Source organism: Xylona heveae (assembly GCF_001619985.1).
Source record: "Xylona heveae TC161 unplaced genomic scaffold L228scaffold_14, whole genome shotgun sequence".
Lineage (NCBI taxonomy): Eukaryota > Fungi > Ascomycota > Xylonomycetes > Xylonales > Xylonaceae > Xylona > Xylona heveae.
The window spans coordinates 131,431-154,498 of NW_017264206.1; the positions used below are offsets into that span (position 1 = coordinate 131,431).

The 23,068-nt window shown below is 49.5% G+C and overlaps 6 protein-coding genes across 6 annotated transcripts; 4 read left to right on the forward strand and 2 right to left on the reverse strand.

Moving 5' to 3' along the window:
• The first annotated feature begins 835 nt into the window (after positions 1–835).
• Positions 836–2,645, forward strand: L228DRAFT_251228 (NAD(P)-binding protein). Its single transcript, XM_018333512.1, has 2 exons — positions 836–1,868; positions 1,999–2,645. Exons 1-2 carry the CDS (start codon positions 966–968, stop codon positions 2,326–2,328), a joined length of 1,233 nt encoding a protein of 410 aa, XP_018184689.1. The 5' UTR covers positions 836–965; the 3' UTR covers positions 2,329–2,645.
• A 141-nt stretch (positions 2,646–2,786) lies between these two features.
• Positions 2,787–4,088, reverse strand: L228DRAFT_241813 (S-adenosyl-L-methionine-dependent methyltransferase; the record flags this gene model as incomplete). The annotated part of the gene is made up of 2 exons (XM_018331357.1): positions 2,787–3,840; positions 3,922–4,088. The coding sequence occupies 2 exons, from the start codon at positions 4,086–4,088 to the stop codon at positions 2,787–2,789; spliced, it is 1,221 nt and encodes a 406-aa protein (XP_018184690.1).
• A 2,880-nt stretch (positions 4,089–6,968) lies between these two features.
• L228DRAFT_254459 (glycyl-tRNA synthetase) lies at positions 6,969–9,825 on the reverse strand (the record flags this gene model as incomplete). Its single annotated transcript, XM_018333831.1, has 4 exons — positions 6,969–7,355; positions 7,421–8,509; positions 8,572–9,101; positions 9,777–9,825. The coding sequence occupies 4 exons, from the start codon at positions 9,823–9,825 to the stop codon at positions 6,969–6,971; spliced, it is 2,055 nt and encodes a 684-aa protein (XP_018184691.1).
• Positions 9,826–11,042: 1,217 nt separating this feature from the next.
• On the forward strand, positions 11,043–11,654 carry L228DRAFT_46891 (hypothetical protein). The gene has a single exon (XM_018336622.1). It carries the CDS (start codon positions 11,227–11,229, stop codon positions 11,572–11,574), a length of 348 nt encoding a protein of 115 aa, XP_018184692.1. The 5' UTR covers positions 11,043–11,226; the 3' UTR covers positions 11,575–11,654.
• A 6,524-nt stretch (positions 11,655–18,178) lies between these two features.
• L228DRAFT_241816 (hypothetical protein) lies at positions 18,179–20,645 on the forward strand (the record flags this gene model as incomplete). Its single annotated transcript, XM_018331358.1, has 2 exons — positions 18,179–18,695; positions 18,754–20,645. The coding sequence occupies 2 exons, from the start codon at positions 18,179–18,181 to the stop codon at positions 20,643–20,645; spliced, it is 2,409 nt and encodes an 802-aa protein (XP_018184693.1).
• A 937-nt stretch (positions 20,646–21,582) lies between these two features.
• On the forward strand, positions 21,583–22,804 carry L228DRAFT_241817 (hypothetical protein; the record flags this gene model as incomplete). The annotated part of the gene is made up of 2 exons (XM_018331359.1): positions 21,583–22,040; positions 22,201–22,804. The coding sequence occupies 2 exons, from the start codon at positions 21,583–21,585 to the stop codon at positions 22,802–22,804; spliced, it is 1,062 nt and encodes a 353-aa protein (XP_018184694.1).
• Between the last annotated feature and the right edge of the window lie 264 nt (positions 22,805–23,068).

Genomic DNA, 23,068 nt, shown 5'->3' on the forward strand with positions numbered 1-23,068 from the left:
GATCATAATGCTTTCTTTGGCGTCAGATTGACTTTCCAATGAGCGCCTTCTTCTGTTTCAGACTTTGCCATCTTGAGTTTCGCTCGTCCATTGTGCGGTCCCGTTTCATGAGATCCACAGTGAGATGAACAACTTACGGGTCCTTTCTCGCTTTGCTACTGCTTTACATCGTTAGGTTACATCCTTGATCCTTCCCTGACACTGACAGAGGACGAATTCCGCGTTTCTTTCCGTTAGTCCCTTTTTCTTCCCCCTCTTCCTCATCTCTCTTGGTCCACATAGTCGTGTGTTCGGCCTGAATGTGTCCCAGGGTCCTGCGATATCGTGCAATCTAAGACTTTCTCTCAGACGCCAAATATCCTAGTCTTGGCTCGAGGCTCGCTCCTGCTCAATCGCTATTGGCGGAAGAAATTGCGATGCGAGCAGCTTGCCCCTCTTTCGGGCGATTTTCAGACGCCCTCTCGGCAGGTGGTAACGTCCTGTCGTGCCGATAGTGGGCGGGCTAAAGGAGTTCCAGTACGCTACGTCGCGGGGCGGCAGCGTTCCGAACTTTTACCCGCGCCGCCGCAGCGAACAGGCCGCTCCCTGACCACCAAGAAAATAACGAACTGGTCCCGCCAAGAGAAATTTCCAGGACTTATTGGAGTATATTAATTTAGATATATTTGAGCGATTCAAAATGGATTCTGTTCCCTATTTCTTGGGCTTAACTTTGTGCCTTTTCAATTCGATTTTTTTCTGCTGTCGTTCATTGGAACATCTGATAATTCGAAGTGCTCCTGAAACGCCTACAACATGACCGAGTACAAGTTCAAAGGATGGATCGCATGCGACAAGGAGACTGGAATTGGCGGCATGAAATGGCAGGAATTTGAGCCCAAAACATTCGAAGAGACTGATGTCGACATCAAAATCACCCATTGCGGTAACGTCTATCACCATATTTAGCCGTATCTTAAGGCTCAATGCATGGCGTTCATCTCACACAATTTCCCATATCAGGTATCTGCGGAACAGATTTGCACACTCTGAGCAGTGGGTGGTATCCAACAGACTATCCCACCTGCGTTGGTCATGAGTATGTGCGAACCATGTCAAACTTCACTTTTCATATCATTCATCCCTTCCGCCCCGTCCACAAATATTGCAAGTCCACCAGACGACTGACAACGACCAAAATCCAGACTCGTCGGCTCAATCACCAGAGTTGGCGCCAAAGTTTCCCCAGAGCTTCAAGTCGGCCAGATCGCCGGCGTCGGCGCACAAGTTGGCTGTCAGTCTCTTTCTCCCTCTTTACAGTCGTCTTCCCCAGCTCTTTCCTCCATGTTCAGAAAATACAACTCCAAGAATCCCCCTCTAACATTGGCTCCGCAGCCTGCGCTGACTGCGAGGAATGCACTTCCGGTCTCGAGAACTACTGCTCCAACCTCATCCCGACGTACAACGGACGATACGCCAACGGGGAGAGATGCATGGGAGGCTACGCCAACTACTGGCGCGGACCAGGCGCATTCGTCTTCCGGATCCCAGACGGCATGCCACCTGCTGAAGCCGCACCGATGCTTTGCGCCGGAGTGAGCGTCTACTTTCCGCTGAAAACGCACGGATGCGGTCCCGGCAAGAAAGTCGGCATCATTGGAATCGGCGGCCTCGGCCATTTCGGCATCTTATTCGCCAAAGCGCTGGGCGCAGACAAGGTCTTTGCGATTTCGCGGTACAATTCGACTTCTGCCAGCGGTGCCTCGAAGCGCGATGACGCCCTGCGGCTCGGCGCAGACGAGTTCATCGCGACAGAAGACGAGCCCGGGTGGGAGACTAAGCATGCGAGATCTTTGGATCTAATCATTAGCACGGTTGCCAGCCCAAAGGTTAGTCTCATGCTCCGTTATCTGTCAGATATGGTACACCCTTTAGCACTCTGACTTTTCGTCAAATGACAATACTTGGGAAAAAAGAAGTATCTGAACCAGGAGGGTATATCTAATAAAGCAAATACAGATGCCCATACTCTCCTACCTCTCCCTTCTCCGCGTCAACGGCACGCTTATCCAGCTCGGCGCACCAGAGGACACTCTCCCCCCGCTCAACGCGCACTGGTTGATTGGCAAAGGCGTCAAACTTGGGGGGTCACTAATCGGCCCGCCGAGCGTGATTCGCGAAATGCTCGAGCTTGCAGTGGAGAAGCGCGTGCGGCCGATCGTGCAGGAGCGACGCATGAAGGACGCGAATCAGGCGTTGCTCGATATGCAGAATGGTTTGGCCAGGTATAGGTATGTGCTTGTAAATGAGGACGATGAGGAAGGAGGGCGTCAGGAAGCGAAGCTATAGAGGGAGCTATCTAGCGATTCTTGAGGTGGGTTGCGAAAAGAGGAGTTGCAAGGAGAAAGCGTATCGTGTATTTGTCAGGCTATTTTCGAGATATCGTCATCTCATGGCGTCATGTTGGGGAGTTGAGAGGTTGTATGCAGTAGAGGTGGCAAAGTTTATATAATGCGTGAGAAGGATAATTCTATACAGCGTTTGGTGAATAGGCAATGTGTAAGATCTATGTATAAAAATGGGGACAGTAGAAGAAGAAGGGTTGAAAGAGGATGAGGATACCATAGACGAATTGAAGAATGAAAGAATCAAAGGAAAAGGGGTTCTAAAATACAACCATGCCAGAATGTCATGTGCCGTAATGCCATAATACGGGGGGTATGTAAGTAAAGTAAGCACGGAAAGCCAAATAAGACAGTATATAGAAGTAAAAGAAGAAGAAAGAGAAGGGGAAGAAGTAGAAAGCCTCAAAGCTCAGGCTTCTGCGCAACGACGGCCCGAAACTCCGTCTCACAACGTTTCGTTTCATGACAAGCCATAATCTCCTCTCGCGTCTTTTCACATAAATCCCTGACCGCGTCAACAGTCCAGGCCAATTCGCGCGTCAAGCGGCGGAGACTCGACGCCTCGAGGCCCTCTAGTACAACAATAAGCCACATCTTCCCCATGGCCAATCTGCGAGGATCTGGGCGTTGTTCGTCCTTTGGCCACGTCCCTAGCGGGACATGAAGTTTTGTGACATGGACGTTTTTGAACCCAGCTGCTTCGAGGACATGTGGGTGGAGGTGGGCCAAGGTTCCTCCTTTGGCTGGGCCTCTGGACCCTCCGGCAGGTCCAGCACTTCCTGCGACTGATTTTTCGGTGGGCAGATTCGAATACATGCCTGCGCACTCGGCAGCGCTTTGTGTCGCGGCTGTGTAGATGCTGATGTAGCTGTTCGGTAACAGGGCGGCAAGCGACTCTAGTCCAGCGTGGTCGCAGACTTCAATGTATCCCCCAGGACGAAGATGTTTGTATGCCTCGCGGAAAATAAAAGGCCAGTCGGGAAAAGAATCAGCCATGTTGCGGATATGTATGAGATCGAACTGTTCCGCAAAAGTCCATTCGAGCGTGGCGTCATCAATCTCGAGAAAGAGATTTGATGGGATGGATTCGGGGTGCAGGGCAGGGCTAATATCTGTTGCGACGACTTCAGCTGCCGGGTATTGCTCTGCCATGGCAATTGCCCAGTCGGCGGGACCGGTACCAATGTCGAGAATGCGCAACCTGGGTATCCGGGAAGACGAGGAAGCAGTTGATGGGTAGGATAAACGGGAAGAAGAGGTTGCTTGGGGCCGAGTCAGTGTAAGAGGCGCTAATGTGAATTTGCCGTCCTGGACGAGGAGGTAGAGTTGGTGTAGGATATTGAGACGCGTTTGTTCGGCCTCATCGTTGGGCATGTGGTATGTTTCGTTGCAGTATTGCCGGTCATTCTCGAAAATGTATTCAATAGTGCTTGCCTCTAGGGATTTGGTTGAGCTTCTGGGCTGGAAATAAGCATATGGAGTTTTTGAAGTTACTTCAAGATATGACGAGAAAAATGGCGAGGAAAAAAAAACATACGGAGCTCTTTCAGAAACAGCCGATTCCTGTGATAATATTGAAGCAGTGTCGCTTGATGCTGGTGACGGCGACAGAAGGTCTTCGGAGTCGTCGTCTTCGGTTGCGCCCGGTGTAGTCAAAGGTCCGTCAGAGGCCAAAGGCTGCTCAGGATCAGACGACATCGTCATTATAGGAGTACGCTCGGTCCAGATGCCCCAATGCTGCCAAAGGAGTTGGCAAGCGGCGGCATGGGCCCAGGACCGACGACGAGAGTTTAGAAGGGTTTAAAAATTCGAGCTTGATTGAAGCGATAATTTGATAAACAGAAAGACAAAATTCAAGAAGACAATCACATCAAGGTATAAAAAAAGTAGATCCAGACAGCGAAAGTGGGCACAAGCGGCAATGAGAAAGTTATAATATCATATGCGATGAGAGCACATTCAAAGACGGCATGACATTGGTGGAGTGTGGCGGACAACGATGAAGGGGTACAACAAAACACGGGCCAATGGACCAAGGAACGGGGATTGGGAAGCAGATATCTCCAGGCTCCGAAGAGCAGGGACTTGGGACCAAGAATCAGGGCATTTTTGGACAGGGCAATGCATATTGAGCAGGCATCTAAACGTGGGGACGAGGGGGACGAGGGGTCCTCGGTCGAGGGGCTGAGTCGAAGCTCGCCCAAGAGATCCGACCTACAGGAAACGGCGAACGAGGCAAACACGCTCACAACGTCTTTACCACACGAGGGAGGCGACACTGCATCGCACGGCCCGTCGTTGGGTCAGGCACCGGCAACCGAGTGGACCGAAACTGGTCGCTCAAATGCAAATCGTGTACAGTACAAGTTTGCACCATTCAATTGGTACACCCACTCACACTGAGAGATGGAGGACATCCCACGATTTGCGCGCATCCGCAGGGTTAGTTCGGGTCGGACTTTTTTTCTCTCTTCATATTCGACATCCCCCTGGCGTTGAGCATAGAGGGGTCAGGCTCGCAGTGGCATCGAGGTGCCGGAGAGTTCTATGCACCCTTGACGCGGTGGACCGTCGACTGGTAGAATCGCGAACCATGAGTGGCTTGCGTCGTTGCTGTGTCTTGCCGAGGGGACCGAAGCACTGGCAATAGACTGACTTGAACAGACCAAATCATTCTGTCGTAGTTCCATCGAGGTTCAAAGGGGGGAGAAAACAGAATGGCCGCGAAGGGTGAGATTGGCAGAAGCTGTTAGCTTCTCCGAACCCATTCTCAAAAAAGACGAAGCCTTAGCCTGGCTAGTTCAACTGCCGTCACGAACTGGATTCGGAGCTTACTTTCCAATGCCAGCGAGCGAGAGGGTATGGCGTCGTTAGCGTTGAACAGCGTCTTGCTTTCTGGCCGGTCTCTGCGTCCGTCAAGTCAGTGCGCTTGCCAGCGACAGTTGCGCCGCTGCAGTAGTGGAATGATGTTGTAGGCGCGGGCCGAAATTATGACTGACGGCAATCCCAATTCCTATCATCGCTTGCTCCTCCTCTAGGAGGAAAGCTCTTCTCAATCATGATCGACTTGTAGGACCGATCGGCACCTTCCCCTCATTAATAATGGAAATTTCTTTGCATCCATGTTCGTTTCGCTGAAAATGACCACGGGGTCCTGGAAGGGCGCTTGTGACATGGAGGATGCCCGATTTCATTAGTAGAGACAAGGCGGACATAGTGTTCCAGCCGTGAGGGCGGGAAGAGGGAGAGGCGCAAAAGAAGGCTCGATCGAGCATGCCGGGTAGTCGCAGCAGTAACTTATTCCTTGGGTGGAAAAGACATGCGGACCATGGGCGGCCGTGCGCCGAAAACCCGTCTGGGTCTGATCTCGGAGGATCGAGCAAAGAGAAAACCAAAACCCCGGAGATTATTGACAAGGGTATTCATAAGAGCCGTCAACGCCGAGTCAGAGGAGAATTGGGGCAGAGGACGAGGGGGAGGGGTGGAAGGTACTCGTTCAACAAAAGCCAAACAACCGTGCGGAAATCAAGTGTAGAGAGACAAGGAACACTCTGAATTCAATTCAAGAAAGGAAGAGAGGACGTGAAAATTTGGACGAATCAATGATCCCAACACCTCCTTTCGTAGCGATAGTTCTGCCACGAGATTAAAGGACAACGAATCAAACAGCTGGCAGACATCACAAAGAAGGACCGGGAAGGGAATCATAGTCACTCAATACAATGAGAATAACAATAGCATGACGACGAGCAAGCATGAAACGAATGACGACAATGGCTGTCAATCGAGTAACACCCGACAGATCGCAAGCCACATTATTGAAGACACTCGCAGGGATGAGAAAGCCAAGCAAATGACTGTCCATCAACAGCGAACCCTCAAATGAAAAGTCTTGAATGGCGCCATGGTGGCCACAAGTCGGGTGGATTGGGCACACAGACGAAGGGAAAACAGAATGGGCGGCGACACTTGACTCCCCTGTCGGATTTAATCGGAGTATCATGTATCCTCGGTCTCCCAGGCCAACCATGATTAATGAACATCAGTTGTCCATGTGTAAGAACAATTGTGGTTATTCAGTTCATTCGGGGATCATCGTGGAAAGTTTCATGTGCGGTCGGAGTTAGTAAAAGTGGGCACGTCAGGAGGAGAAGGTGTAGTAGCAAGGTCGAGAACTCGTGGTCGGCTCTTCGTAACGACAGTACAAATGAGCCAACCTGACAAACTCATCGCTTGAATATTATTCATCTTTGATAGGCGTTAGAAATGCTCATGAGCAGGAAATTAATTGGATCTTGATACGTTTTCGTATATGAACCGAATTCGAGGTATTTGAAAGAAAAAAAGATCAACTGCCGAGTGCCGAGTAACAGGTTTCCCCCGGGGGACAATTCGCGTGGAAGAATCGGCATCATCAACCATTCGTCTTGGCCGTCGCGATCACAATTTTCATTCATCGCTTTAATTGTCACGTTTTTGTTAGGGCTATCCACTATGGGTGGTGACAGATTTAGTGTATTCATGGCGAGTGTCAACGACTTTTACAGAAATCTCTAATACTTGTTTATAGAGCATGATCTAAATCTAATCAACGTTCTGCTGGCCCTCGTACTCTGGAAGTCGCTTGAGCACGTCCGCCCACGTCTCTTGGCCATCGACCAGCTTCTTGATGGCATCAACAATCTGCTCCTCTGATCCACGCACCTGCTTGGTCGTGTCACGGTCACGAAGGGTGACGCTGCCATCCTTGACCGTCTGGAAGTCGACGGTTATACCAAGGGCAGTGCCGAGCTCGTCGTTACGGGCATATCGCTTACCAATGCTGGCCGATGAGTCGTCCACGCGGTTCGAGATGCCGACGGAGCGGAGGTAGTGGCTAAGTCGGCGAACAATTGGTGTGAACTCTGGGTTAGTTGAGAGGGGCACGAGAAGCACCTTGGTCGGAGCGACAGGCGGGGGGAAAGAGAGAATCTGATGTCATTGCATGTTAGCAGATCAAACCGCAAGGACGGATATTAACTTGAACAAGAACTTACGCCACGAGCCTCGTCGCCCTCACGGGTCCAGTAGACGTGCTCCATCAAGCTGTAGAGGATACGGCCAATACCAAATGAGGGCTCAATGACGTTGGGGATGTACTCCCGAGTGTTCTCGACACGGGTGCGCTTCTCGATGGTGACAAGATCAGAGCCAAGTTCCACATTGCCATCAGCCACACCAGGAACTTCCACAACGATCTTGCCATTGGCCTTGAGTTGACCGGCGAAGGTCTCGCGCTGCTCCTGAGTCAGCGCCAATACAGCAGCCTCAACAGTCTTTCCATCCTTCTTGAACCGAGGGCCAAACTTCTTCTTGTCGAGGTCAATCTGCCATTCCTCAATCTTCAAGGGCTCGGCTCTCGTCTGTCTCACAACCAACGGCGCACCGGTCTTCTTGGCATGCACCGAAAGATCGTAAGCACTGCGGTCCGCACAGCCAACACACTCAATCCATCCATAGCTGGTCAGCAGTTCAGCGTCCCAGCAGTCGGCAGCATAGTGGGCCATTTCATTGGCCATGTGCTGACGGAAACGCAGCTTAGACTGGTCTACACCAATCTTCTCCAAGAAGAGCTTGATTCGAGCAAGGAAGTAACCAAGAGTCTCGTTGTCAACGAGGCCAATCTCAACAGCCTTGCCAATGGGCATCGTCTCGACCTCAGTCCGGCCTGAGAGCTGGGTCTCCCGATTGAGCAACCGGAGCTCGACATCTTTGACCTCGTGGAAGCGCGAGTGCTTTTTGCCGCTTTCAGGGTCGACGAAATGCTCAATCTCAGCCATCAAGAACTCACGGACACGTAGAAGACCGGAACGGGGAGAGATTTCGTTTCGGTAGGACTTTCCAATGGAAGCGGAGGCGAAGGGCATGGCCTGCTGGTTGAATTCAAGCAGCTTAGCAAAGTTAAGGAACTGGCCCTGGGCAGTCTCTGGACGCAAGTATCCAGCAAGGTTTCCGCTGGGGCCAATGGCAGTCTGGAACATAAGGTTGAAGGCGATCGGGGGCTCAAGATCACCATTGGTGGCGGGGTTCTTGATGCCATACTTGTTGATGAGCATTCCAAGTTCAGGGCCGTCGTAGTTATCAATCTAAAGGATTCAACCTTGATGAGTACCTTGTAATGACATCTGGGTGCGAAACCATTACACACCTTGGCCAGAACCTCCTCGTATTCCTGAACGGTAGCATCGTCCAGTTTGACGACCTTGATCTCCTTGACCTTCTTCTTCTTGTTCTTCTTATTGCAGTCCTCCTCCTCTTTCTCCTCAATCTTTTGCCCTCTTGCTTCCTTGTCACCCTTCAGTCTGGCCTCGAGAACCTCCTCGACAAGGTGGTCGGCACGGAAGATTTCTCCAGTCTTGGGGTCCTTGCACATCCAGTCGGCGAACTTGTCAACGTGTCCACTGGTCTTGAAGACCTCGTGCGGCGTCAGAACAGAGCAGTCCACCTCAAGCATGTCCTCCTCTAGGACGAAATGCTTTCGCCACAGATCGATGATGTTGGCCTGCAGGGAGCAGCCGGGAGGACCATAGTCGAAGAGTCCAGAGACACCACCGTAGATTTCATACGCCGGGGTGTAGAACATACGCCGACGGAGCATAGACTCCATGACGGGGCGGTCGAGAGGCTTCCCGGAGCGGGTAGTGGCAGTCGCCATAGCGGGGTCAATCTTTTTGATAACTTTGAATTTGAGAGAGGGGTTCGTCGCAGTAAAAGCTCGGATCTGCGTAACTCGAGGCGTCAGGCTCCGTAGGTTGAGATGAGAAGAACAGCGCAACAAGCTACACAGCTGGCGCATATACCTCAATGTCCAGCTTAGCTGGATATTTTGACGGTAAGAGAATATGAGAGGATGAGCGAAGTAGAACAGCGTTCTCTTTCTCTCTACCAAACGACGTTTGAGAATGACTTATGACTCGAATGTCCCCTCGCTGTGTGTCGAGAAACAATTTGTGACTTCCACCAATCAGAATGCAGATTTTCCTTTTTCTTCGGTAAAACGTTAATCCACCCTCCGTCTAGGGAAGAAATTCCGACCAATTTTCTTGTGACAGTCAACTCAACTACTGTCCTCTTCAAATCGTTATTCTTCTCATTACACAAGAGCATTTTCTTGACTCCACATTTGATTCGCGATGGGGTCTAGAAACCAAGCGCTTTCATCTAAGGCTGCTTTGCCGTTCAAAACGAACAACAAAGAGCAGAGGCAACAGTTTTACGTCAAACAAAAAAAAGCCCGAGACAATATTAGACGTGATGAACGTTTTCGACGAAAACGCGAGGAAGCCAAAGACTCTTCGCTCAAAGAAGATCGATTGAAGCGCAATGTTCCAATGACAATTGACCGAAAAAGACAATGGGATGAAGTGGAAGGTGACGTTGGCGCGGGTTTAGGACTTGCCATTGACGTTTCCAGACTGAAGCGTCGAAAGGCGGACGATGAAGAGGAACAGAAATCTGGTGAGGAGGACGAGAAGAGTAGCCACGCAGGGGAGTCTGAGCTGGAAGACTCAGAAGAAGGGGATGAGGATGATGACAAGGACAGCATGTTGGACTTCTCGAGCGAAGATGAGAACGAGGATGACGAAGATGACAATTCGTCGCGCGCAAAGAAGTCCAAGGCCAAAGCCAAATCAGACGAGGAGGAGCCTTCAGAATCTACATCAACGTCAACCAGACTAGATACTGCGCCCGAGGCTCTGACATCGAAATTCCCAACCCTTTTCACTGATGGCCCGCCTCCGACGCCCAAGATCCTAGTTACCACATCCATCAACAGCTCGCTTCACAATGAGGCAGAGATCCTTACAACACTTTTTCCCAACGCTGTCTACATTCCGAGATCTGCACACCGATATGGGCATAAGTTTTCGATCAAGGAGATTGCCAAATTTGCCTCGAATCGCAACTACACTTCAATGTTGGTGTTAAAAGAGGATCAGAAAAAGCCGACTGGTCTCTCAGTGGTGCATCTTCCGAGTGGCCCAACATTTCATTTCAGTATTAGCAACTGGGTTGAAGGAAAGAAACTTCCCGGCCATGGCAGAGCGACCGATCATTACCCCGAGCTCATTCTGAACAATTTCCGCACGCCCCTGGGTGTCCTCACCGCGCAACTTTTCCGTACTCTATTCGTTCCTAAACCGGAGATCATCGGACGCCAGGTTGTCACTATGCACAACCAGAGAGATTACATTTTTGTTCGACGACACCGATACGTTTTCCGTGAGAAACGTCAAACCGAGAAGGCAGTTGTTAGTGCCGATGGAAAGGAGATGAAAGGTGCTGAAGGGATCCGCGCAGGTCTCCAGGAGCTCGGTCCACGCTTCACGTTGAAGCTACGAAGAGTCGACAAGACCATTCAACGGGGAACCGAGGGTGTTGAATGGGAATGGAAAGCAAAGATGGACAAATCTCGGACCAAGTTCCAGCTGTAGTCCATGTCATAAGTCGGGCTTTGTTCTATGGGAAATTAGGTTTCCGGTCTTCTCTTGCATCAATCATCAGCGTGGAGTTTTTTTTTTTTTTTTTTCGTTTCGTCGGCCTTTTCTTGCTTAATGGGGTGTCTTTGCTTAGGGATCTTCAAAACATTTCAATCACCAAAAGTTAATCTTCTCCTGTTGAGTACCAAGCAGCCATATCTTTATCTTTTCTGGGTCCCAATCAATTTTTTTTCAGCTTTGAATTCTTGATATTTTTCATCTGCGCACTAAGGCTGCATCGAGATGAGTTGTTAGTGCCACTTCCGCTCATTGTATACACAGTTTCTTTCAGTCATTGATGTCTTTGCCTGCTTTTAATATCTATGGGGTCAGGTTTGAGGCTGTATGTTCTACTCTCACCCGTGCTGTTGTCACCTCAAATTTCGTGTAGTTGGTATAAATTTACGAAGACCATGAAGCTTCCGAGCATATGGTCCAAGGGACACTTTCTAACTTACATCAATTTCAGCGCATCATTGAAATGTTTCCATCCCTCTTATCATCTTGCTATTGTTTCATTTTTTACAGTTGGAAGTGGTCGTGTTTCGACAAATCACTGGAGTTTTTCGAGCAGGCCTTTCTCACTTTTTAATTCCAATAGAGTAAGAGAAACTTTGAACTTGAAGCCTTTCCAAACGCTCATTGAGACTGCGTCTTTCTCGTTTGTCTAAAGAGAAACCTCATGGGGAGTATAGAGCTCAGCGAATCGTAGTTAAGTATAATAAACGTTTGCGATCAAGTTTTCTTTTTAACATAGATGTGGTGAAATAAATACTCACGGAAGAAATATATTTGTTGGGGCGAACTACATATATTAAAGAAGGCGCAATTCAAGATCTACCATGATCAACCTGTATATTCGATAACTTACAAGTATTTACTTGATTCCCTATACAAAGGATGATTAAAAAATCCGAAGAGAAAAAATAAAAAAATAAAAAGAAAAAAAGAGAAAGAGAAAGGGAAAGAAACTGCCAAATCAAATGAAAATAAAAGATACGATAGATCACAACCTCTGAGTTGTTGAACTCCAACGTCTTCTCCACATATCCCGAAAAGGCAACATCGCGCGACGACCGCCAATGCAACGTTCATAAATCACAACAAAACAACAACAAAGAAAACACCGAAAAGGCAGAATGAACCTCAACTCAAGCTCAATCCGACGTTGCCAAGTTTCAAGACCACGTTTGGAGGATCTACAAATGCCTACTGGTCCACATTTGCAAATTGCAACGATCCAGCCATCACCGTTCAAGCAGCGATCGACAATATTCGCCTCAAATATTACGTGCTTTAGCCTGGGACCAACGTCGACCTTTGAGGAGATCTCGAGAAGCCGGTGCGTTCTAGCCGGCACCCCGTCCCAACGTCCGGACATTGGGCCGCATTTGTATAGTATTCTGTCAGCAAGCTCACTTAGCCGTCATTTTGACAGGAGTCCGTCTCCAGCCTAGACCGAAAGCCGGTACCAAGAACACTGATATGAACGCCTTCGTAGCTAAAAGAACGAGCAGTTCACCACACTGGCTGAAATTTGGAGATACCAAAGTGGACCTGAATTATTTCACGGAGCTACGCATTACATGCTAATGTTTTAGAGCCGTTCTGCCTCAAGGTACTGTATTCGTCGACTCTCCTTATGTCTGCCATTTGACAAATTGGTTGAAAATGACTTTGTCATTTTCCTAGCATCTTCCTATTTGCAGATCAATTCATCGCTGGGAACAAATCGCGCGAATGTGGCACAGAAACATACTAGGTTATCTCAGTCTTTTACAGTAGAAGATTGCACCATTTAGCGCCGGTTCAGTGGACCTTCAGCCTCTACTCCGTAGACTCTAATGGACGACAAAATGAAGAAGATGTCTTGTCTAAATCTGTCATTGACTTCTTGTCCCGAACTCATTACGGCTGGTTGATATGAGACAGAAGGCTCACTACTTCATATTCACGAAAATCGACGAGGGTGAAGCCTCTGTGATCTAGGAAACTCAGCAGCTGAGAGACAGCGTCAGACGGATTCAACTCCGCCAAATGACCACCGAAATTGGCGTTCGCCGAAGCTCCTGCTCAGAGGATGGGAATCGCAGGGCGGGTCTCCTATGTTTATCGATTTTCTTACGCCATTAGGGGTTAATACACACATTTCTTCTCCGCAACGGGTCTAATTTCGCAAGTGATCGGCAGGGGCAATGCCAACGACAGTTCCAAATTGAAGCGCAAAAATCTCCATGCTTCTTGAAATACCTATAAACATTGAAGCTTGCAGCTCACATACGCTAGATTTTTTTCCGTGCCGCTCTCAGTCTCGTGTGCGCGACATTTGTGGTATTGCGATGCATGCCAAATGGGGGTCCATTGCAACCGAACCAAACGGGCAAGACAAATACAGTATGAGTTGGTTGTGCGGGGAGCAGTGCGATCCAAGAAAGACGTGGTGTTAGTCCACTCCACCCTCTGTGTGAGACCGCTTATTCATTGCCTTTGCATTGAGTATCGTCCATCAGTTGGGAGGGCGGACTACTTCCATGACAGGAAAACTTGCCCTTGTCCGCCGATATGGGTCGTGGATCCAGCACGCGGCCTAAGATCGGCCCGGTCATCCTACGGAAAGTAAGGAGTCTGCAGGGACATGGGTGCAAATTATCCGTCGTGATGGGCACGGGTGAGAGCATGCCCATGCAACACGCGTCTCACGGTCAAATATAATGTTGATGACATTTGCATTTGACCTTGCATTTCGGAATCGATATTCCAATAGAGCACAACATTTTCGGACGAGGAAATGTGGAGAGAAATATCCGATGAAAGCAAGGTGTGGACATTGACAGTTACAGCACGGAGATTGGGCCTTCCCTCTCCCCACTCGGCTTCTCCACGTTGCGGAAGGGACGCGAGGAGAGACGGGACATCCCGGTCGACATGTTACCAGCAGTATTGATGATACTGGCAGCTCATCCTGACGTGTGAGAGAATTTGACTCTCCGTAAAGGAAATGCTTTACAAAACATGCTTGCATGATCAATTATTCACCGGCCAGAGATCCAAACGAGCTTGACGATTTGGCAACGCAGGTCCACGTACCCCGTGCTACCCTCGGAGCATTGAAAGGTCGTATTGCCTTCTTGGCCTCCGATTTGGCAAGAGAGACATGACCTTTGCCCCTTCGAATTGGGTGTCACGACCTGTTATGACTGCATCTGTCAAAGCATGAGCTTATTCAACATGCAAAATCAAGATACGAAGTTTGGGTACACAGGTTCCATGTCACAACTCCTGCCGAGTCAAGGTAAGGCTTCCTCAAGGTTAAGACCTAGCAATCTCAAACAGTTCACTCATGTAGCCTCAAATCTTGTTGCGCTCCTGGTGTCAAGCAACGGTGGGGTGGGATAGTCTGTCTCCACTGAATATTCACAAGCTGAATTGGAGCGGTCAAATAGGTACAGTTGGGGTTCAACCACCAACTTCAGTCACCAAAGCAGCTTGAATGGTCATGCTCAAATGCAATGGTGTTCCAAAGAAGATTCTCGGGAAGATCGGCCTCTCTTTGCCGTTGGTGGGTTGGGAATATTGATCTGTTGTGGGTCCTGCCAACTTTGGTCCCGCGAACGTTTCACAAGGTACCATGTCCGGTCGGTTCAATGCCTTCGCTTGACGATGTTTGTTATCTCAATCATCAAGGCCGGAGGGATCTCCCATCCTCCACCAAAAGTGATAATGGAAGCCATCTTTGTCCATTGTGGAGCTCCGCCAATCCCAAGGCCCACGATAATGGGTCTTTAGGATCCTTCAAGCTCGTTCTCCGTGGTGTCTCCTGGATCGACATTCTCCTTGGGCTGGGATGAAATGCCATTTTTCTTCCAGGAAATATGAATGACTCTTATCCTTCGAAACTCACTTCTCGCATAGTCATCCATACCGCCAGAATGACCCTGGACAGCAATCGTCTCTATGGTGCAACGCGAGGCGGTAAAAGACGGTACAGTATCAAGTCAGATGAAATGAAGTTCGGGCATTCTCGTACATGCAGGCGCACCCATTTGGGGGCGAAGAAGGGGCGGAGCGAAAGTACCTTACTCTACGGTACTAGGTTCTGTATACACACTGCATACGGATGATCAACGCTGTTCCTCAATAATTATCCCTGTTCTGCATCTGCTTCGCGGGAGTGAGGTGGTTTGTGAAAGACCAATTAGAATTGGCTTCAAATGCTCGGGTCCGGCTTTGACGAGATTCTGGTTCGGCGACGAAGCGACCATGGTCATTGACAATCAACCTAATCGGAAAAAGCCCTAGCTCCGGCACACCAGCAACAGGAACAGGAAACGAGATCGATCTTCAGCTTCTTTCGTCAACTTTAACAGGGAGATTGACGAACTGCACAGTAGATAACGTGAATGGATCACAACCGGAGATTTTGGAGAAGGAGGCAGAAGATGTCGAGCTGGAATCAACATGTATGAAATGCTCCAAAGCGCACATCAATCGGCTCACACATATGAGAGTCTACAGAGGTACCATGTACTTGATCAACAACTCATCTATATCCAGTCATTCAACTGCTCATTGCACCTCCTTGCAGCATGTGTGCCGAAAAGTGCAATGAAATCCTGGAGGGGAGATATATGCTGATCGTCAGGCAAAACCTCCACCTTTTGGCTGGAAAGGTTTAGGACGAGATGCACGAGCTCGCCTGGTGTGACAAGCTCTTTACTGGGACGAGTTTAGCATGGCAAAATTCCCCTCAAGAGCAAGAGATGTCCAACCCTGTATGACTACCGACTCAGTGGCATCGCAAGCAAGGTACAACCCCCCATGCTGTATGTCTCACTACTCCGGCAATGGGGCACCCCTCATCGTGCTCAGGTCCACGGGTTCCACATGCTGCCCTACTTGTTGATTCGCTTACTCCCTCAGGTAAGTTTCTCGCTCGTTACCAGTCGTGGCCAGTGACATTCAGAGACGTCCCTCGGTCCTACTCCCTCGGTCCAAGATTGGCTCTGATCCACTCGGTTCCGGTAAAAGGGTACTGCACGGGCTTGGGGCATTGACACGGAGGTTTCTGTGTGGGCGTGCATGTCTATATTATGCTGTGACAGCCTGAATGAGACCATAAAATGACATGATCGAAGCCGTGGACCAGCCAGATAGACCGCATTGTCTCATCTACTGTGCCTGATTTGGATGGAGAAATCCAAAATTCAATTTGGCGAATCACCAAATCACATTATGCGTCCCCCAGTACTGTTGGGGGTTCGAGAGGTGTCGAATGTCCAGACTGTCGCAGGTCGATGACTGAATAATAATTGCGCGACATGTCATGGGCGTTGTGCCCGGAGTGAATCAATATTGCTAACCCCCTCTTCAAGTTTCAGAGACGGGCTTCTCCGCTCTCACTGAATTTCTGTCATGTTCGACTCTGGGTCCTGAGGATTTCTCGTGGTTGGGATTGCTACATCTGGGTTCTGCTATGTGGACCAAGGAGGACTAAAGCGGAGCTTGTCGTCCTCGATTTGTGCCTGGGGCGAGGCAGAACGGGGACACTAAGAGTAACGGCGCCATCTTCAAGGGTTCTCCCCTTTTTATTGCCGACCGATCGTTATGGCCTTAGGGGCTGCACCACAACTAACTCCATCCAGTAGTGATACTCTTCGGCGAACAACAGGCATCTCCCAGCGCCCCTAATAACGCCGAACTTGGGCGTTGAGCGGCTCGCCGTTGTGTCGGGAAACGCAATTGATGCGACGGCTTTTCCAACCCCTGACAAGAAGGAGAGCTTTTTGTTTTCCTTTTGGACCATAGTCTTGGCCCCTGCAAACCCCCTCAGCCCCAAGAAATTTTTCTTCCGCCAGTTGATCTCGCGCGACCTTCTGCTCGCTGCAAGCTTACAACGCGTGCGTTCTCGCTAGGTTTTCCTAGGCGCACCACACGCAAGGGGTCCACGACAGGCGGGTCTTTTTATTTCGCACGCCTGGTGAGCTGGAGTCGAGCTGAACTGAATAGACACGCGGAAAAATCCATGGTGACCGGGATTATACCTGCCGGTCACCGTCGCTCATGTGTGTGCGTGTGGAGCATGTGTTTTGGCCAATTTTGACCAAGGGCCTCATTACTGGCCGGTCGAAACGAGCTCCCAAACGGTCCCCCAGAAGGAAACACGGGGCTCCTCATCGAGTATGAACGTACCGTTCAAGGCTCTCTACGGACCCAGAAAGACAAAACGCTTCCCAATATTTTGTACTAGCGCTCAATTGATGTCTGACGCACCGCGCTGTCTGCTCGACTAGCAGGTTGCAGATGCTGTACGACTCCACTGTGACGACGGCCTTATACTCTATGTCACCTTGTCCGTGCTCGACACCAGACACCATAGGCACCAAGAGAGAGAGAGAGAGAGAGGGGAGAGAGGAAGAGGCACAGTCATAACTCCCACGGGGAAGAACATTGTAATTTAGACCACCTCCGTACGGAGCGTACTTTTTACCATTATTACGACTTGTTGAACCTCGCACCAGCTAACCTCGCTCACTTCTGTTAATTCCACGCACCCCTCTGCGTTGTGCCTATTTCCTCTTTGGATCTTCATATCTTCGATCTATCAATTGACTGGGCCCAGGGTCTCGACTAAGGCGTGGCGTAACATTTGCCGTTGGTGGCTGCTTGATTGGGCCCAAGGCCGCGCTGAGGCGTCTGTTCACTCACCACGATCTGGACAAGGTTATATTATGACGGGATCGGCCGCGAAGGTTTCAGCATCCAACTCTAGTTGTTCTTAATCCGACCCTCGCCCTTTCTCCTTCCCCTGGTACGGCTACTGCCAAACGGCACGAAAGCAACGTCGGGACGTTAATTGATACCAGTCGTTTCGACCTGATAGTTGGTTGGTTGCATTGACCATCCACGCTCTCATAGTTGTAAGTGGTCTATCCCGTCCTCTTTATTATTAGGCCATATGATATCTATCATTCCCGTCCCTTTTCTCCCCTTTCTACCTTTCCAATCCGATAGAGATGGTGTAGCTCACCCTTTTTCAGGAAGCATTCCACCAAGGAATCACGATATATACACCTTGAATGAGGCCTGCTCTCCATGCACATGACGCGAACTTCTGGCCCTTCCCCTGGCACCTCTCCCCATCTCGTCGCTGGTTATTCGACCTTGCAGTGGAATTCGGAATAGCGTCTTTCCTGTATAATCTGTGGCTTGGGACCTGAACGCAACTTATTCTGGACCTGCACCTATTGTTGTTTAGGAGGACTGTCACCGGAGACAATGTTTACTTTTTCTAAATCTCCTCCATCCTCACAGGGGCGGCGAACCTCGTCTGACTCTCGTTCGATTGAGCGCCCGCCATCCAGCCATGCTGGACATTCGAATTACCAATCCTCAAGCGACGAGCTCAACTACTCCGAGCGACCTCGTGGCTATGTTGAGAACTTTAGAAGAAGCTCTGTACTAGGTGTTCGAGCAAGGAGCAATACAACAAACTCAGGCTCTACAAATCACTCCATTACACCTTCAATGAGCTCGACCGCAGTCTCGTCGCGCCGCTCGTCCCAAGATGGCCGCTCTATGTCTATAAGCGGCTTGTCAAGATGGAATAGCTCGGAGGGCTCTGCGAAGGCTCTCTTCTCTCGGGGCAGTAGAGTGCTACGGAGGAATAATAGTCGCATGAACCTCTTCGCCATGTCGAATGATAAACCCGACGAAATTGAAGAATTGGCAAACCGAAGGAAGAGCCAGCTCTGGCAAAGTGGCTTTTTGAGCAAAGGCGACCAAAACGATACCCGTGAGTAGAAGGTTGACTTCTGTCAAGCTATTTTGAGGTGTCTAATTCTGTTTGCTAGATGCTGCGCGAAAGCGAACGATTTCGGAACCATTCAATTTTCAGCATCTCACTCACACTAAAGCTCAGCATTTTCCAGAGTTGGATCGCACGAGCCAAAGGGAGCTTGTCACCGAGTTCTCCGCCATCCGGGCCGCCCAAGCCCCGCGAAAGCAGTTGGAAGGAATTCGAGCAGACGACTTGCATTTTAGGAACTTCTCCACCGAAGCTATCAATGCCTGCCCCTTATTAGATAACCCCCCTGACCTCTCCGGTCATTCACGCCATGAGCGCTTCGATCCAGCCGAAGAATCAGAGCGAAATCTCCAGTCGCCTCTAGGTCATCATAGAGACGTGCAACATACCCGATCTGCGGACAGCGTTTCGCAGCCTAGCCCTCCCAGGTCCCCTGAGGCGGTTGCGGATCCCGTTACTCCACCCCCTCGGAGATTTTCCAGGGTCGCTTTCGGTTCCTATAGTCGCCCCTCTGGCCAGTCCTCGCCAACCTCACCTTCATTCAGTCGCCCTCATACGAGCTCTGGCTTCCGTGATGCCCGGCCATTCAACTTTTCTATGTTGTGCTCGAATTCTCCAAAGTCACCGAGCTCCGGCAGAGCTTTGGAAGTATTTGACGATGATCCCGAAATACCTCATGCCATGACCACCCCTGATGAGACTGCGATGGAGCTGAGGGCCCCATCCTTTGGTTGTGGGACAGAGCTGGCCGACGTACCCGAAGAGGAAGAGGGTGCTTTTTGCTTCAGACGCTCAGTCCGGCCATTCCCAATTGATTCGCCCGCTCTTCTCTCCCCATATGATCTATCAGACATCGATCCTTTGAGTCAATTGGACCCTCCTCAATTCCCCGAATCTACAATACAGCATCGGGCGCGACCACTCTCGCAGGCGTCCGACACTCTCGGTGCGCCGTTTAGCGGCACGCCAAACTTTCAATTATCTGGGACGTCGCCCATTGTACGCGGAAATTTCTCTCCAGCTTTACCGACGGACGGGTGCTGGGAAGATGATATCGATTATTGCTACGAACACGCTGCCGAGGCCGACTGCGATTTTGAGTGGTCTCGTCTGCCAAACGAGGCTTCTGTGCCAAAAGGGGCTGCCCAGTCGCAGCACACTGCCCAGGCTCATTTGGACCAATCGCGCTATAATGTCTCCAGTGATACGCACAAAGACAGCGCCCCAGGGCCTCTACCGACCTTTGAATTCGCAGAGCCGCAAGCACAGGCTGCCCTCGCCGCGGGTCCGGGCCCAGCCGAAGCGGAAGGCTTCTCACTTAGTCCTTCACTTCTGATACCCAAGGACTATGAGGACCAGATGCTCCGAGAAGCATTATACGAAGAGCTTTTGTCATCTAATCCTGATGTACAGCAACATTTCCCATTTTTCGCGCCCAGCCTCGCACGACCCGAAAGCGGGTGTGTTTCTTACCGCAGTAGTCGAACGTCGCCTAGCAAATGCGATTCTCAAGACAGCTTTAACTTTTCAGTTGGCCAACAGTCATTGAGCTCAAGGAGCAGTGTCCTTGATCTGGTCCATAGCCATCCATGCAAAGAGGTATTCGACGAAGCAGCCTTGCGTCTGGCTGATCAAATTGCCTCCTTGAACGCATCGGGCTCGGAAACCAGTTCTTTGCACCGCAATGGCAGCCTCAATCAGCATAGCGAGCATGCCTCATCGGCTTCGCCATATTTGACACAACAAGACGATGAAGCGCATGAATCGAAGCTGCCTCGCCGACAGCGATCAAGCTCTGACGGTGCCTCCGCCCTCCTTTCCCGCGCTATTGATGGAAAAAATGGCCGAACGCGATCAGCCAGCTCTGCAGGTTCCCGCCGGGCGTCGCGTGTCTCATATAACCTTTTCCCAGCACCCCCACGCCATCTACCCCAGTAGATTGGCATTGGCTATATTGCACACTTGATGCGGCAAATTTCAGCATTGAATTTCTTTTGTTTACCTTGACAACCCTGCCGCCGCCTTTCTTTATCTGTTTTTTTTTTCTTTGGCATCAAGCCCGAAAAGTATGACCATTTGGTCAATGGTATTACCCACTCGTTCACCCTCTATCCATTTCATTACATCTCGGTATATTGTCGATATACCCTTGGCATGTATTCCCATTAGATTTTGGCTTTTGACATTTGTATCGTTTGGCACGTGTATTCTATTAGCGCGGCGTCTGGTAGTATCTTTATAAAACTTTGGGTCACATGGTGGGAGGCATTGTCGTTTGGTTTAGTTTCAGCGCGCTTTCAAACCTTTTTTTGCTGTTCATTTTAAGACTTTCCTTTTTATCGAATCTCTTTTGTCTTGGAATTAAGAAGAAAGGAGGGGAACTGTATAGTAGGGCCGATAAAATGCAAAGACTTGGAAAGTCGATTTACTGGCATATGATCATCTGCTCTTATTCTGGAAAGCGAAGGTATTCAAGCTGGTAGCGCCATAGCGAGTCGATAAGTAATATTTTTGTAATCGAAAGACTTCATCTCTCTTTGCGACACAGATCTCTCATTTCAATCCCTAGCAAACTCAGCACCTAGCAGAACCAGGTGCATAAAGCCACTATTATGAGAATACAGGACAAGGTCATGAAAATAGCCTCTACAGCGTTCAGGTTGCTTGCATGGCCTTTGCATGAAAGGCTTGTGCGCCTGAAACATTCCTCTCGCAGGCAGCAGCCTGTACTCCGTATATAAATGCATACAACATTATCTCCGCTTCCCCACGCTTTCAGAACCATTCATCATTCGAACTCGGGAACTGCAAGTATTCTATTTTTTATTTTTTATGTTTTATTTTATTTTATTTTATTTTTTGGTTTTGGTTCAGAATGTCAGAGTACTCCCTCAAAGCCGCCATCGACGAATTCTTCTCACAGACGTCTGCCACTCGCGAAGCATGCGATTCCATGGCCAAGAATCTTGTTGGAGGGAAAGGGAAACCCGTGCCAATTGCCGTGCAAGGAAACTGCAGTTACACAGTCTACGCTGGTCCTGAACTTGAATTTGTTGTTCAATTCCGTTTGGACTCCTTGAAGCTGGATTCCGAGATTTCGATTCTGGCAAGCAAGCTATACGGCTCTCTGGTGCCAAATATTTCATTCCATGGCGAGATAGGAGGAGATAATGGCCAGTTACGTGGAGATAATGGAAAAGAACACGTCTTGGTCTACGTCATGAATCGCATACGAGGGGTCAGTCATCTTGACTTTATTCTCGAAAATGGATTTCCTGAGAACTCGGAAAAGACTTTTGCGTGGAGGGATACGCTTTTGAGAGATATAGCTTGGTAATATCCCCCCCAAATTGCCCTTATTGCCCTCAACTTCCAACGCTTTTACTTAATGTCACATGGATTCACTGCTTGGGAAGTGTGCGATGATCGCGATTGTTCTTTATAAGGACTCGATCGAACGTTATCGTGGAAATTAAATGCTAATGCCTCATAGTTTCTTCGCGCTCACCTGGAAATCTCCCCAGAAAGTCAATCAAGACTACAAAAACAAGTTACGCCAAACCTATACCAAGGAGCTGCAGCTGCTACTCCATTCTCTTCCGTCGCGCTTTCATCAAAGCGTACAGAAATGCCTTGATTCAATGGATGCTATTTTCTCGTTGCCCATGGTCCTCCTTCATCGAGACTTTGGCACTTGTAATGTCATGGTCGATGCAACGTCTTGTCATCTGACTGGAGTTCTTGACTGGGCCGAAGCTGAGATTTGCCCCTTTGGACTGAATCTCCATTCACTGCAGGCTTTTACGGGCGCATTGCATCTGAAGAATGGGTGGAGACGATATGAGGATTACGAAGCGCGGCAAAATACGTTTTGGGGCACGTTTCGTGATGAGGTAGGTGGGTTGTCCGAAGAAACGGTCAGGACTATCAAGATGGCAAGAGTCATGGGTTTATTGCTGTCTAGCGGCTTTACACGAAGACTGGCAAATAGGCCGGAAGCTACGCCGATCCGTGATGATGAAGCGGGGAGGTATAATATGTTGTCTCTTGATGGGTTTCTTGTTAATCCAGCTACGAAGTTTGATGGGCTTGATTGAGGAGTGAGACTTTGGTTTGAAGATCAGCACGCAGACAACTTGCTATGCTGGCTTCCAGAGAGCGATGAAGCTAATGAATGTTTACCTCCTCCGCAGAGGAGGGCTCAGCTGAAGTTTATGCTTGCTTTTGCCTTTAAAACCTTCGTCTCCGATTATACTAGGATTTACCCCCAGTCGTGACCGATACTACACTAAACCCTTCGCACTAACTAATAAACTTTCCCTCTTGTCTGCCTGGAAGTAACCAAGGTATCTGGATAGGTT

Bases quoted from the DNA above. Each gene is read 5' to 3' on its own strand.
- L228DRAFT_251228 (XM_018333512.1), top strand. From the start codon at position 966: ATGCATGGCGTTCATCTCACACAATTTCCCATATCAGGTATCTGCGGA. The intron at 1,869-1,998 runs GTTAGTCTCATG...AAGCAAATACAG, and splicing joins GCACGGTTGCCAGCCCAAAG to ATGCCCATACTCTCCTACCT.
- L228DRAFT_46891 (XM_018336622.1), top strand. From the start codon at position 11,227: ATGGGGTCAGGTTTGAGGCTGTATGTTCTACTCTCACCCGTGCTGTTG.